At 35.1% G+C, this 14,703-nt stretch overlaps 1 protein-coding gene across 1 annotated transcript; it reads right to left on the reverse strand.

Annotated features, from left to right (window-relative positions):
* Positions 1-1,620: 1,620 nt before the first annotated feature.
* LOC116196481 (transcription factor MYB1-like) lies at positions 1,621-6,572 on the reverse strand. Its single transcript, XM_031526223.1, has 3 exons — positions 6,367-6,572; positions 5,704-5,833; positions 1,621-2,344 (listed from the first exon to the last, which is right to left on the reverse strand). The coding sequence occupies exons 1-3, from the start codon at positions 6,485-6,487 to the stop codon at positions 1,756-1,758; spliced, it is 840 nt and encodes a 279-aa protein (XP_031382083.1). The 5' UTR covers positions 6,488-6,572; the 3' UTR covers positions 1,621-1,755.
* Positions 6,573-14,703: the final 8,131 nt, after the last annotated feature.

A 14,703-nucleotide genomic window follows, 5' to 3' on the forward strand; every position in this document is an offset into this window, starting at 1 on the left:
AAATCATTAAGTAGATCAAACCGTTATCTTTCATCTTTCTTTTTTTTTTCTCTCCTGTTCATTTTCTCATATAACTAACTTATAACTAACTTTTAAACACTTATTAAATTAAGTTGTAAACAAAGACAACCTAACACTAATGACCAAAGGGGAGCTCTTTGGGAACTCCGGGCCAGAAAAACAGTGCTGAAACTTTCAGCTACTGCTCTTGCTCCTTGCTTCCATTGGAGAGCTAAAATCAGCTTCGGTTCGGTTTTCCCAATAACCACCTCATTGCATCTTCTTCTGTCCGAGCTTTCTTGTGCGGTGTGGGGCAAGGCACGGGGCAGCTAGGAAGCGTGTAGAGGTGCTCCTTGGTGAAAGTCAAGTCCGTGTGGACAAGCCAGATGCCGAGCAATTGATCAGTTCTACACCGACATCTACGAGACTCTTGCTTGAAGAGATAATTTCGAAGAAAACTTTCTTGTAGACATTAAGCCACGTTATTTAAAAAGATGGAGGGTGATATCACGAACCCGGGATGGGATTCCTGGTTTGATCCTTGCATGCTTAATCAATGAAATATTTGTTTTGTCGGTTTTAATCACTTCAGTTGTGCTTATCCTCGTTTAATCCTTCACAAAATTGGAATATAGGTTTTCAATCCAGATTTTTGGCGTTGGGTCTTGGAGGAGGTTATGTGAAAAGATAACAATACTGAATTCTTTGAGTGAACCAATGAGCAGAATATGCAATCTCTGCTCACCTTGTATTTCAAAGCTTTACCAGTATTGTCTCGCTCCAAACATGGGAAAGCTTGCCGGTTGAGGGGCCGCTACATACCAGTAGCTGGCTAGCCAGCAAGTGCATGTATGCAACATCATCCTTCAATAATAAGCTCCAATTAATCATCAATTGCCTCGCTAGGCTAGGCATCCCTAATATATAGATTCCCTCATCAATTGCGGCAACTGATCAAAACTTCATATATATTTTTAAATCTTGATCGACCATGCCCGGGAACTTAAATTGGAATGTGTCATAGAGATGACCTTCCAATCTCACATCCGAGCATTCTGCGAAGGTTCTCTTTCCCCAATTGCTAACGGCATTTTGTGAACTGATGATGTATGATGATAAATAATAACATAGTGATTCAATGTAACCAGTGGAAGAGGTTAGCGAGGCAAACGCAATTAATAAACACCAAAACATATATAATTAAGTACCAACGCAAATTCGTGATCTACAAATTAAGATACTAACTTTTTTAGCAATTAACATACTAAATAGTTAACCTAAAAAGCAATACATACCTTTTATTTATTATAATAGATGTTTATGAGTCTAGCATAATGAAAGTAGCATGTCCTTGAACTTTTCAAATAATATAGGGGTTTTTACCTAAAATAGCATATGGTTTGTCTGTTTTGTCAAATCTATTCCATGCTTTTTTTTTGTCAAATCTATCCCATGGTTTACTTTTTGCATTAAATCTATCCCGGCGTTATCTTTTCCGTCAACATCTAACGGCCGTGCTGACGTGGCACATGGAGAGATAGTGGGCCACACTTGCCACGTAGGCGCCACGTCAGCACACCGTTAGATGTTGACGGAAAAGATAACGCCGGGATAGATTTGATGCAAAAAGTAAACCATATGATAGATTTGACAAAAAAAAACATAGGATAGATTTGACAAAACGGGCAAACCATGGGCCATTTTAGGTAAATACCCCAATAATATATATATAAATAAAATTTAAGCTTGTAATTACTAGACAATTATTTGGTTACTGACACCTGGAACTTCCCACCAGCTGAGCGCCATGTCATCGAAAAATTCGTTATTCCAACCGTTTTCGTGCTGCTGCTGATAGTCATCTACCATTTCCCGAGACCATAAGTGTCCACACAACAGGCTGCAGCTATTTGAGTTTGTGTTCAACGAGTGTGATGTCGTGTCCATGCCGCGGCTGCCCTCTTCATCGGAGGACTTGTCTGACAATGGGAACAGGCTTTCCCACCAGGTCACCTCATTCTCCAGGGAAGCAGGCTGCGATTGATGTGGCGGTGCAGGTGGCTTCGAGCTTAAGTGCTCGTCTCCATGTAGAACGCCGGCCCAACCGGGTGGGGAGGCCATTAATGTCGTGGCTTCTCCCTCGGGCCTTATTCGCGCAGCAGTCTTGAAGGTCCGTGGACGAGGCTTGATGACGTTGACTTTGACTGGATTCTGAGGCTTATGCTTCTGATGATGGCTCAAGTCCTTGCGAGAGGCATTACCCTTCTTCACCACATGAGTGTTCCAGAAATTCTTCAAGTCATTTGCTGTTCTTCCCGGTAGTCGTGCCGCAATCAGCGACCACCTGCATGCCGAAGACGAATATTGTATCAGGTGAATTAATACTAGCCATACACTATCCCTAGGTTTTGGGACCGTGCATTGTAAGGATATTGTAGATAAAATTTCATTATAAGTAATTAAGTATGAAAACAATAATGGTATGGATAATGGAGTTTGTATTACCACAGAAAAACTTATTTCTCATAAAAAAGAATGTAGTGGCGCACTCTCTCTTCTGTTAATTAAGAGATTTCAGGTTCGATACTCAGTGAGACTACACATGTTACTTTAATTATTAGCTATTAAAATTTCTTATTAATTGTAGTAAGCCCATAAGCCTCTCTTGTAACCGAAAAAAAGAAAAACTTTTTTCTCATCCAGGGAAGTTTTTGGCTTTTAGTTGAACGTCCAGCAAAGTTGAATATGGTAATGATGAATATTTAATTCTAGAGTTCTAACCAATGATTTATGTAATCGCATATCATTTCAATTGAAATTATCAATGAAATTTTTAATAAACTAGATATTGTGCACGCACACGCGTGGATCATATCTACATTTAATATTTTCTTTTTAATCTTTTTCGGTTATACAAGAGACCCAAGGCCTAATGTAATGAACTTTTCTTTTTAATTAACATTGTTAAATAATTATAGCAAATAGTTATAAAATTATGCAAAAACTGACTATCAAATAATTATAATGTGCCTATTTATGGAGTTCGTGATCTTTACTTCATGCAGCATGACACATATTTTGTGCTCGTGTTACACATAATTTAGTTGTCATCTTCTGTTCATATAAAATATTTATAGCATGATTGCATCTCAAAGCATTGTATAATTACATAATTTCAATTTCAAAGAAAACTTTTCAGTTTCTTTGAAAATAAATAAGTGATGAATTTAAACAAAAAATTTAGAATAATTAAAACCAATAAAATTAATAAGAAAAAGAAAAGTAGGAGACAGTTTAAAAGGAGCGGACAGTTATTGTTAAAAGAAAAAAAAATGATGATTTAGACAAAAAAAAATTTTGGAGAAAAAAAGAGAGAGAAAAGTGGGTGAGTGAGTTGATAGATAAAATTACCAATACATCCTAAATCTAATGGTTATCATTAATTGGACGTAATGTGCTATGGGTTACTCAGAAAAACGAATGTTACACCAAATGGATCATTCTCCCTCTATGATAGTATAGATAATTTGAAAATTCTGAAAAGGTAAAATCTAAAATTTATTTAAAGAAAGAATAATAATTATGGATCTTTAAGTAAACCTTCAACTTTATTTGGGTTAATTGCGCCAATAATAGTAAATTTTGTTTATTTTCCTAAATCCATCACGAACTCTTTTTATCACAAAAATATACCAACTTTGCATTTCTTCCCAAATTTAGCATCCCTTAGATTTTTCATTTATTTTTATTGACATGGCAAATAGAGTGCTGACATGGCATTAGAATATTCAAAAAATAATATAAAATGCAACAAAAAATAAAAAAAAATGAAAATATTCAGAAAAATAAGAAAGTTTCAATCTTCAAAAATATAAAAATAGAAAATAGAAAATAACAGAAAAAATTATTCAGAAAAATGAACAAAAAATTCAGAAAAGATATAGAAAATTTAGAAAATTTCAAAAAAAAAGAAAATTTTATAAAAATAGAATTTAGATAATTTAAAAATAGAAAAAAAGAAAATTGTATAAAAACAGTAAAAAATTTAAAAATAAAGTTAAGACATTTTACAAAACTTGGATTCTTTTTGTAATTTACCCTAATTTTTATAATTAATTTTTTAATAAATAAATTTTCCATCTACTTTCACATCTATATATACATACATATATATTCTCACATATCCATATATTTTTAACACTTGCAATCATTACAGAAAATTAAGTAAAATTGAATCATGATCAAACTCGAAAACCAAATGCAAGGTTGAGCCCTTATGTACGAAAGCCATGTTCTACTTTCACGCAGTGCTATGTCTCAATAACTTTGCACCGTATTCGTGGATTTCATTCATCAAGACAGTTTTCTTTTTTTCCTTATTTGTACATATGAACGGGACACATAAAAGTTTATCTCCCAAATTATAAAAGATAAATGAATAGATGTAGAATAGTAAAAGTCTTCTTAATTATTTATAAGTTAATATATTTTAACGAAATTAAAATTTTTACTTGTATAGTACTTATTCTACGAAGTACATTTCAATCACATAGTGCTGTTTCATCACTGAAAACTTGACTTCCTAATAATAATTTGGGATAAAATAGTAAATGTCTACTAATTTGAAAGTTAATATATTTTAATGAAATTAAATGCTAATGATGATGACAACGACGACAATAATGATCCCGATCATCATTACTATTATGATACTTTCAATTAATCGTACGTCTATTGTATGTTATATAGGGGTAGGACTATGTCCCTGAAATCTATGGTACACTGTCATATTTACGCTGCCAGAAGCAGTTTCTTGAATTCGTTGAGTTATGGGGGCTCCTTAACGGGGCTGTACGTTGCTTGGTCATGGGGTTTCAGGAGACTGATTTTGGAAGTTGATTTGGCTGTGGTTCAGAAGATTGTACTTGAGGAAGAGCAGCCTTTTCAGTGGATTTAAAATTATGACAGGCTTTACTTTTATAATTATTGAATCGAGTATTAAATTTTTTTTTTTAATAAATGCGTTTTCCGATATAAGAATTTGTGTTCAACTTTTTATGAGGGTTGAAATTGTTTTGCACTGGGCTAACACCTTGTTAATGAGGAAGAGCTGCCTTTTCTTGCACCTGTGTTCATAGCATCAAGCAGCTGTTAGCGAGGGTTTCACAAGTGGAGAGTATTCTCCACATCTATATAAGGGAGGGCAATATATGTGTCGATTGATTGTCTTGTTTGTCATTACATCGCCTGTGGGGCCCGCATCTTCTCGACATTCCACCTTCCGGTCTTAGACCGCTTATCTTAGACGATTTTATTAGAATCTCTTTACCCCGTTTATGGTTCTGTTTAACTTTATTTATGGGCTTTGGCTTCTTTGATTTCTACTGAAAAAAGTACAAGTACTACGGAAAAAAAGAGTAAAAATCCGAGTCTAAGTTGAACTTAAATAATTAAGCTATACATGTAGCTATGGTTCTGTCTATTCATTATAATGCTCAGCTTAATGCATGCATGCCCTCCTTCCAGTATTTCACAAACTTATACTGTATGTATCGTTCGATGTAACTAATAGTTAGTGAGTTTCCACAAACAGCTTTTCGTTTTAATTCATCGAAAAAAATAGCGAGTTTCCAACCTAGCTCTATGCATGGACATGATAAGCGTGCAAGAAGCTAATTAAGGCCAGACGACGACTACACTTGCCTGTTTCCGAGAAGCTTGTGGAGGCGAAGGATCAAATCAATCTCATCCTCTTCAAACTCTCCCCTCTTTATGTTTGGCTTCAGATAGTTCAGCCACCTCAGTCTGCAACTCTTCCTGCACCTATTCAAGCCTGATAAAATAGATGAAACTGCGCATCATCGGCACCCTCGAGATTCATTAACAATTAAACTATATAAATGCTCCTTCGTTATATAGAAATTACTGCAGTCATATGCCGGCAACGAAAACTCAGTCAGGTTGGTTTCGGGAGAAAGTTTTTACCATCTTTCAGCGATACTGTCTCTACTTACTTACTTGTTTTTTTATAATCTGCACTCATGGTATCTTGAAATTCAACACCTCTAGTTAATCTAGGTTCAAGCTGGATTGATCCGCTTAATTAAGGAATAAAACTTCCCCAATTGTGGATTTTGTTAATCCATAGTACTCCAACTCAAGACTTAACACCAATCAAGAAACACACAAGCCTTTGCCGGCCTGTTAGTGCAGATTAAGGTCTATCTCTGGCCGGATAATTCCTAGTGTTTCTAGTCAGGGCACTGTGGCCGAGATATATGGAAATCGTCGCTGGTTACATATGAATATGCATATAATGTATACATATATAACACACACCCACGTATATGATATATAAAAGTGAACCTGCTCTGGCGGGAACTTGGTGCCAATTTCCTTCTCCATATTTGTTGACGCACTTCCGGAGGAGGAGATCTTCTTCTTCACTCCAAGCACCTTTCCTCACTCCTAATGAGCTCTCCATCATTACATATATATGTGTGTGTGTGTGTGTGTCTTCTCACCAAAATGGAATGCAATTTTGCGGCGTCATATCTAGCTATTCACCAAATATGTATATACCGACGCATGTGTCTACATACAAATATATATATATATATATGGCCAAGCTAGACCTAGCTAGCTTCCAAGACGCAAATAATGGAACTATTTATTACTTTTTAGCATTATCTTTTTTTTTTTCTTTTTTGCAGTTATATGCCTAGTAAACGAAAAAAAAGAAGAATAAAATGACACAAGCCGTTGTACTAATGAGATAAAACTTGAAATACTTTTGTTATTAGAAGAGAGTACATACGACTATCCTACGTTTCCTTTCTTTGTTTGTTATCATTATAACAATCCGTAACTAGCTATAGCTATAAATTAATTAACATTTTCTTTTTTTCTTTAAATAAAAAGAAGTCTAAGCAGACTTAATAATAAAGGACGTTTCGAGAAACGAATATAAACGGAGGACACGTAAATGTCCACTTATTATTGTCAAATTCAGAATCTTATATTTCTTGAACATGTAAAATTTCGCTGATTTTTTTTTTTTACATATTACTATTATATGTACATATTTTTATTTGATATATAATATACATACAACTTTGCTACTCGTAGAAAAGAGAGGAGGGTGAGCCTGTTGCTTTCAATAGAGAGCCGAGAGTTTTGGGGACGTCGTGCTTATTTATTAACCATCCACATATGTGCAGATGCTCCTTTGTCGTTTCATACTGCAACGCGTAGGAAATATAATAAAATAAATAAATAAAAATAAAAAAATCGGATTCTGAAAAGGCAATAGACAGCGACAGCTCAGTTTTGCAGCACAATTTTGTCACGTCCTTTAGACCCAATTTCAATGGTGTTTCTCAAATAGTTTCCCTCAACTGTCTCCATCCTGCCACATATAAACACAATGTCAAAAAAAAATAGAGACAGTCAACTCCAATATAAGTGTCTGAACTCAAGTCTCTCATCCAGATTCACATACATATTATATTAATTAGATGAATATAACTACTATTATATATTAATATATATTCTTAACAGTTTTAATTAATTAAATATAATTAAAAAATACAAAAAAAATATTTAATGGATAGTAAAAAATGTAAACATGGAGCTTTAACATCGTCTACGTTGAAGTCGATACTCTCTAGGCCGTCGGTTGGAAATGGAGTGAATGGTGAACTCCCCGGTGTCAAATGTGGGGATTGATTGGATGAGCAACACTTGTAGATGCCAAACTCGTGCCACCCATAAATCGAGAGGGTGAACACGCATGTCCATTATTTGGAGAAGGATATGGATGATGATAATATGGATTATGATAATTTGGAGGGAGAAAATTAGGATTTAGAGAGGGAATATTTGGATTCTAGGAATTTGGATTTTGGGAAAAGTTCAAATTTTGCATAAATCTTTTTCTTTTATCATTCATATCCTTAACTTTTCATTTTGTTTCATTTTAATCCTAAAAAGAAGATCGAAAGGGAAGGGGGGTCGGGACGGCCAATCGGCGACCCCGACCCCTCCACCGAGGTCGCCGATACCCACAGAGGACGCGGTGATATCGATGGAGGGGTTGGGGTCACCGGTTGGCGGCCCCAACCCCGAATCGATCGAGGACTCCGAGTCAAAGGCCCCCAGTTGATTCAGGGTTGGGGTCGTCGATTGACCCCTCCATCGAGGTCACCGATACCCACGGAGGATGCCGGCAACCTCCGTGGAGGGGGTCGCCGATTGGTGGCCCCAATCCCGAATCGACCGGGGACCTCCAACTCGGATTCCTCGATTGATTCGTGGTTGGGGCAGCCAATCGGCGACCCCGATCCCTCCACCGAGATCGCCCGCGTCCTCCATGGGTACCAGAATCCTCGGCGGAGGGGTCGGAGTCGCCGATTGGCGGCCCCAACCCCGAATCGACCAGGGACCTCTGACTTAAAGTCCTTGGTAAATTCGGTGTTGGGACCGCTAATCGGCTACCCCGACCCCTCCACCGAGGTCGCCGGCTTCATCTGTGGGTATCGGTGACCTCGGTGGACACCCCCCTTTTCTTTCGATTTTCTTTTTAGGATTAAAATGAAACAAATGAAAAGTTTAAGTAAGAATGATAAAAGAAAAAGATTTAGAATCAAAATAATTAAAAGATTAAACATTGAGGACTGAAAATGGAAAAAAAATTAACGCCGTAACCCCTTATGTTTAGCGGAGCAAATCACATGGGGGCTAATTGTTCCAAACTAAAGAACATAATGCGATTTGTTCCGACCCCAATCCACAATGAGATTTTTGTCTTTTTCCCAACATAAAAAGTAAAAAGATATATTTTCTAGCAAATTACAAAAAACAATCCGTATTATGCTAATTTCATTAAAAATGTAATATTTTTGACGTAATTTGGTCTATTTAGGCATCCACATGAACTTTTGGTTAGAGGCACTATATCGGACCAAATTGATTAAAATTAACGTGGATAGTTAGGTTAAAATGGTGATAAAAATTCTTCAGGGACTGAACAGTTGGTGTGGAAAAAGTTAAAGAATGGCGGTGATAGTTTGGTCAGCTTGGTTATACGTTGTAAGATTGTGGATATAATTCTTGTCAATGAGATGATTATTTTTTACGTTCAGCTTCCTCTAGTATCCACCATCCATTATTTCAATTGTAGCAAATCTTTATAAGAGATTAAGGAAAGAGAGGGAGGGAAAAATTGTGAGATCATCCCGATGCTAGCTAGTGGGTGATTTTTTCACGTAAAGTATGAGTTGATTTAATTTCTTATTAATTCAGGATTTTCTCTTTATTTTTTATGTGAAATTGATCATTATTCTTAATACAAATATGTTCCCACGTGACAACATGTGATTATAACACTTGATCTACACGTGCAACATGGAATTGAGCACCCGTTCTCAAAAACTGAGTACAAGCCAAGCTCACTTCCGTACTCGAAATTTATAACTAAGAGCTGGCTTTTTAGTTTTTTATGTGAGAACAGAGAACGAAAGCATTGGTGTTGACTAACCACGTTGATAATCCTGCTTCGACTCGTTTTTTAAATTACAAAAAAGGCACATAGATTCAATGTGAGAAAATTAAAAATTAAATAAGTATGCACATACATAAAGAAACGACCAAACGTATATAATTTTTTATTCATAAAAAGGAATGCGCATCATTACACTTTAATGCAACTATTTTTAGTGACTTTCACGGCATCGTGAATCTCTCTAGGCTATACACGTTTCTTTTCCCCACTCTCCGACATCTGTGTGTTCATAACTTCCCGGAATGGAATATCCTAAGTTCTCAATTTGAAATGAACGAATCTTAATTGGCTCGCATGTCAACATATATGAAGTGCGTGTCCAACAGTCCAAATGTGAGCAATGATCCACGCGTAACAATGGGTTACCAGTGAAACGTATATTATATCATTAGTATACTGTTGAACTAGATAGACCACAAGTACATTTATGCCAAGGAAAATACCTCGATTCGGAAATGTTGTCGTTTTATAGTTTAGTCAGATTTTATAATTATGATATATTAAGATTAGTTGTTTAAGCATGCAATGCATGATTTTGTAATTCTTAATAATTATTTGTAGATATATATTGGAATAATAAGATGAATATCTTTCGAGGGGTATCATTCATTCCTGCATGCTTGACTTTAGCCTCATTCTGGGAATGAAGCATCTAAAATTACTTCCCTTAATCTTCAATTTTCTGAAATTCGAAACTTATATTCTTCTAGATGATACTATTTGTCACTCAATTAATAGTTTACTGTTCTGGTTCATGCTTCAGAAGTGAGGGAGTCTAATACGCCTTTCAAAATATTGTTTATTTCTCAGCAGAAAAAGGGGGGAAAAACAAAATGAGCAAAAATCTTTTAACTAGTTAACTAGCTTGAAATTAATGCAGACATTTTGCTGCCTAATGATATCTTGGTCAACTCTGACGCGCGCGTGCGAATAATTGCTCCATCATTCATGACAAATATGAAGGTGATTTTTAAGGGTGAAAATTTCCTGGCATCTGTGTTTGTGCAACGTAAGACCTGATAGAGGATGGATACAGATACCCATAGAGAGCATATTATACATTATCATTATACATTGTAATATAATATATATATATATATATATAATATACAGGTCCCTCTCTTCATTCTTATGGCGAGTGGGGTTAGTTTTCCACCCACGGGACCCACTCCCTCTTTTTAACCAAAAAAAGATTTAACTTTTTAAAATAAAATATATATATATATATATATATATATATATTCCGTGTACATCACCTCATATGCGAAACATAACGGGTCTCGATTAATTTAGATTTGAGTAGGGTCGGTCCCTCCATCGTGAATTTTCTCCGTTCATAAGATTCTAATCCAAAACCTTATTTTAGGGGAAAATGCGTCAAACCACCTTAATAGACATATCTTGATAATAATATATTTATTGAAGTATGAATAAACATTTTGATTGATTTAATTAGCCTCATATGCAAATATTTTATAGTAAAATGCAAGATTACGCTAGCCTATGACTAATGAGACTAATCCTTGCTCGCTTTGGCATTGACTTAAGCATGGATAACAGGTGCTTTTAATGAATTTCGAGCACGTGCATTGCAAGTAAAGTTCGTCACTTAAAATTACCGGTGTTACTTATATGGTCTATTATATTATGATCGTGCTATTCTAATTAAAAATTATTGAAATTTCAAATTAAGTTTAGTAAAATAATGTTGGCTTTTATAACTTATGATGTATTATTAGAATTCTTATTTAGAAAATCTGAATAATATATTAGCAATGAAGAGTTCATATATTTATACATAAATAGTTTTATCATTAGTTACAATTATACTCAATATCAATTATTACATAAACTGATATGATAAATCAAAAGATAGATGAAATTTTTTTTCGTCCCACAGTATATAATTTATATTGCTCATCATTACCTTTGTGGGTTGATTCAAATGATTTAACAATTGTTCCTTTTAAATGAGGTCTTGAATTCGAGTATTGTGAATAAAAAAAATTCACGCTGTAAGAGTTTATCATTATGGGCCGTTTGTTTCGATGTAAAGTGAGAACTTTACATTGTAAAGTTCGAACTTTGTATCAAATTTTACAATGTTTGAATGCAAAGCTAACCAATGTAATACTTTCACGAGTTAGAATTTTACAACCATGGTTGGTAAAGGGTTTGCATCCGAAACGGGTAGAATTGTTTGATCACAACGGAGATTACGGTCATGGGGCCCACATTTATCTCTGTAAAAATAAATTATATATTATATTATCACACATATTCTCGGTAATCTAATATACTTTCCCAAACACAATAATTTTACATTTCAAACTACAAACTAGAAAAAAAAAAGTTTCATAATTAAAATTTTCTTCCAATCTTCATTTTCCCTGTAATTTAATAATATACGAACGAATTGCCCTCTTAATGAATTGATGCGATTTAAACTGGAATAATAGGGCGAATTAAGTTTTCGGATATAAGGGTGAAAAAAAACTTGCTCTTCATCATCATCATCAATTGATGCTATAACTTCAGCAGGGCCTGCATGCAGTGGGAATAGAACAAATTTGTCCCAGCAAAACACGGCAATGGAGGGCCCCAATTATTTTAGAAAATTTATTCAGTCTTGGGACGGAATCAGTCTAGTTGAATATAGTCGATTGAAAATGTAACATAGTCGATTATACTTTACTCTATTCGACTATATTCATTTTGCAATCGACTATGTTCAATTGGATCGGTTTTAACCCGAGACCGGATATGCTCCCATTTTTTTTATGGGAATGCGCCAATTTGAAAAAGAAAATGCGTAGAGACTCGTTCGACTACAACGGCCCATCACTATCAGGTGCTTTTTTGCCTTTTGCTGTAATACAAATGCATAATGTTATATGTATAGGTGATTTCATTCATAGCCTCACATGCTCCCTCCTTGTCTTTTCAGCTTCCATAATTGCTACACGTGTATATGGAACGTATGTGAGAGCGTATTGTACATGTATAGAGATATATGTACATATACAATTGAGAGTTTATGCCCCTAATAGTATATGTATATACCACAACAGATTGAGGGAGTATATTAGAGAATTATATGAGATGTCTGTAAACTATGAGAATTTTGATATAATTATGTAAATTATTTTGATAAGGTTTATGGATTTAATATAAGGGTTAAAAGTAAAACGAAATAAATGAGTATATAAGTTTCATTAGTGAGAATTGAAATCAGAACTTTTTATTTCCAAGTTGACATCCTATGTTACTATAATCTTCCCTCATTATACTTTACATATTATGAGTACATCCCGAGGTCATTTAGTTGGATTACAACCGGTCCACCACTCTACTACTCGCGGTTTAGAGCCTCAAAGACTCAAACCCTAACCCTAATAGTATGTACAAACCCTTCCATCTTGGAAAGTACATACACATTGAGGGAAAATTACTTGGGCGACACAAAACTTTTTAAGTTATAATGCGAATGATACAAATCCTTTTTTTTGTAACAATTTGGTACAAACATATCAAATTGTTTCAATCAAGTCCAATCCGTCAATTTCCGCCGAAGCCATGAAGTCTTTCTGACGTGGCACATGACGTAATAAATCGTATCATACATAAACTCAATGCTTTTAGCATGATGTAAAAAATTGGTATAAAACTTTTATTAAAATGTAACGAAATGGTACAAAACTTTTCGCATGATGTAACAAATTGATATAAATAACTGAACAAATGACAACTACACCCAATTACAATAATAAAAGGGCAGATTGTTCTTTCCAAATCTCAACAAGAGGAACATTAAAAAAATAATATTGCTCTTTAAACTTATAACAAAAGGGGTACAATATTCTTTCCACAACAAAAACATCAAAAAAAGTCGACAATATTGTTTCTACTAGTATGAAAAGGGGCAATACAAGGCCAGCAACTATACCCAATCAGTTTCAACATGAGTATTAAAAATGCAGCATTTGCAATCTCAAATAAATATGAACATCAAAACGACATTCTATATCCCAATTGCCAACATGTGGTGGTTGGCTCAAAGAATCTGATGTCTTTGCCTTCTTTTGTGTTGTTAGTGGCTCCTGGCTAAGAGAATTTGGAGCAGATCCATTACATGTGTTTTTGCTTCCCTTGCCTCCCCTTTTAAGAGACCCAAAAGGCCCTATTCCTCCCTTATTTGTCCTTTGACTCGAAGATCTTGAAGTAGATGCAATAGGTGGATTTGGTGGTGGCAGGAACATCCTAATAAACTGAGACTCAAATTGGTCATGAGTAGGTGGAACAAGTGGTTGGGGAGAAGCCTGAGGATCTAAATAATCAATAACTGTAAAAGTTTCACATTTTCATGAAAATGTGTATGTATTTGATATGTATACCTGGGTAACATTGCTTTTGATGAACTTTGATCTATGAAGATGTAGACTAGCAGATGGGGGCTTGGTAACACTATCATATGTTCTCCTCCTCTTTTCTTGTAAGTAGCTTACAAAACAAAGAATTAATTCGTTGAAATGAATGAATATAAGGAATATATATTTGTCTAGCAATAACTCGCAATGTTTTGTTGGTTGGAACTTCCACTTTGCAGATCTTGCTCTGTGTTTGAAAGACCTGTTGAAGCATTGCTTCATCTCTTTTTACAAGTATTTTTATGATGACCATCTTCTTTGCATATTGATCATCTCATTTTCATGTAGTCTTCGTTTCCAATAATCTCGGTGCCATCTTTAGCAACTCGTATAGTTTGCTCATCAAGACCCTTTCTCCTAACAGTTTGGGGTCTACCCTTTTTTGGCTTCAAGGGAGGAGGTTTTACTGGTTCCAAACTAGTCGGGTCATAATCATCTAGATCTCTTAATGAGTAGATAACTAGTCCAAAGAAAGCTTTGAAGCTTGCAACACTATAGATAGGATAGATAAAATATTTTGTCTTCCTCCTTTCTCTTTGTATACATGCAATTACATGGTGACAATAGATACTTGAGAGTTGCCGTCGCCTGCAAGTACATGTCAAAACAAGCAAATCTACCACATAGAGCTTCTCAGCAATAGTCGCACCAAACTTACCTACCCCAGACTCAATTGGTCAACACCCTGAGGCCTACTCCTTATACTTTTGAACT

Source organism: Punica granatum, chromosome 1 (assembly GCF_007655135.1).
Source record: "Punica granatum isolate Tunisia-2019 chromosome 1, ASM765513v2, whole genome shotgun sequence".
NCBI lineage: Eukaryota > Viridiplantae > Streptophyta > Magnoliopsida > Myrtales > Lythraceae > Punica > Punica granatum.

Coding starts and splice junctions, on each gene's coding strand:
- LOC116196481 (XM_031526223.1), bottom strand. CDS start 6,487: ATGATGGAGAGCTCATTAGGAGTGAGGAAAGGTGCTTGGAGTGAAGAA. Junction 5,834..6,366: donor CCAAGTTCCCGCCAGAGCAG/GTTCACTTTTAT, acceptor CTATTTTATCAG/GCTTGAATAGGTGCAGGAAG. Junction 2,345..5,703: donor CACAAGCTTCTCGGAAACAG/GCAAGTGTAGTC, acceptor TTCGGCATGCAG/GTGGTCGCTGATTGCGGCAC.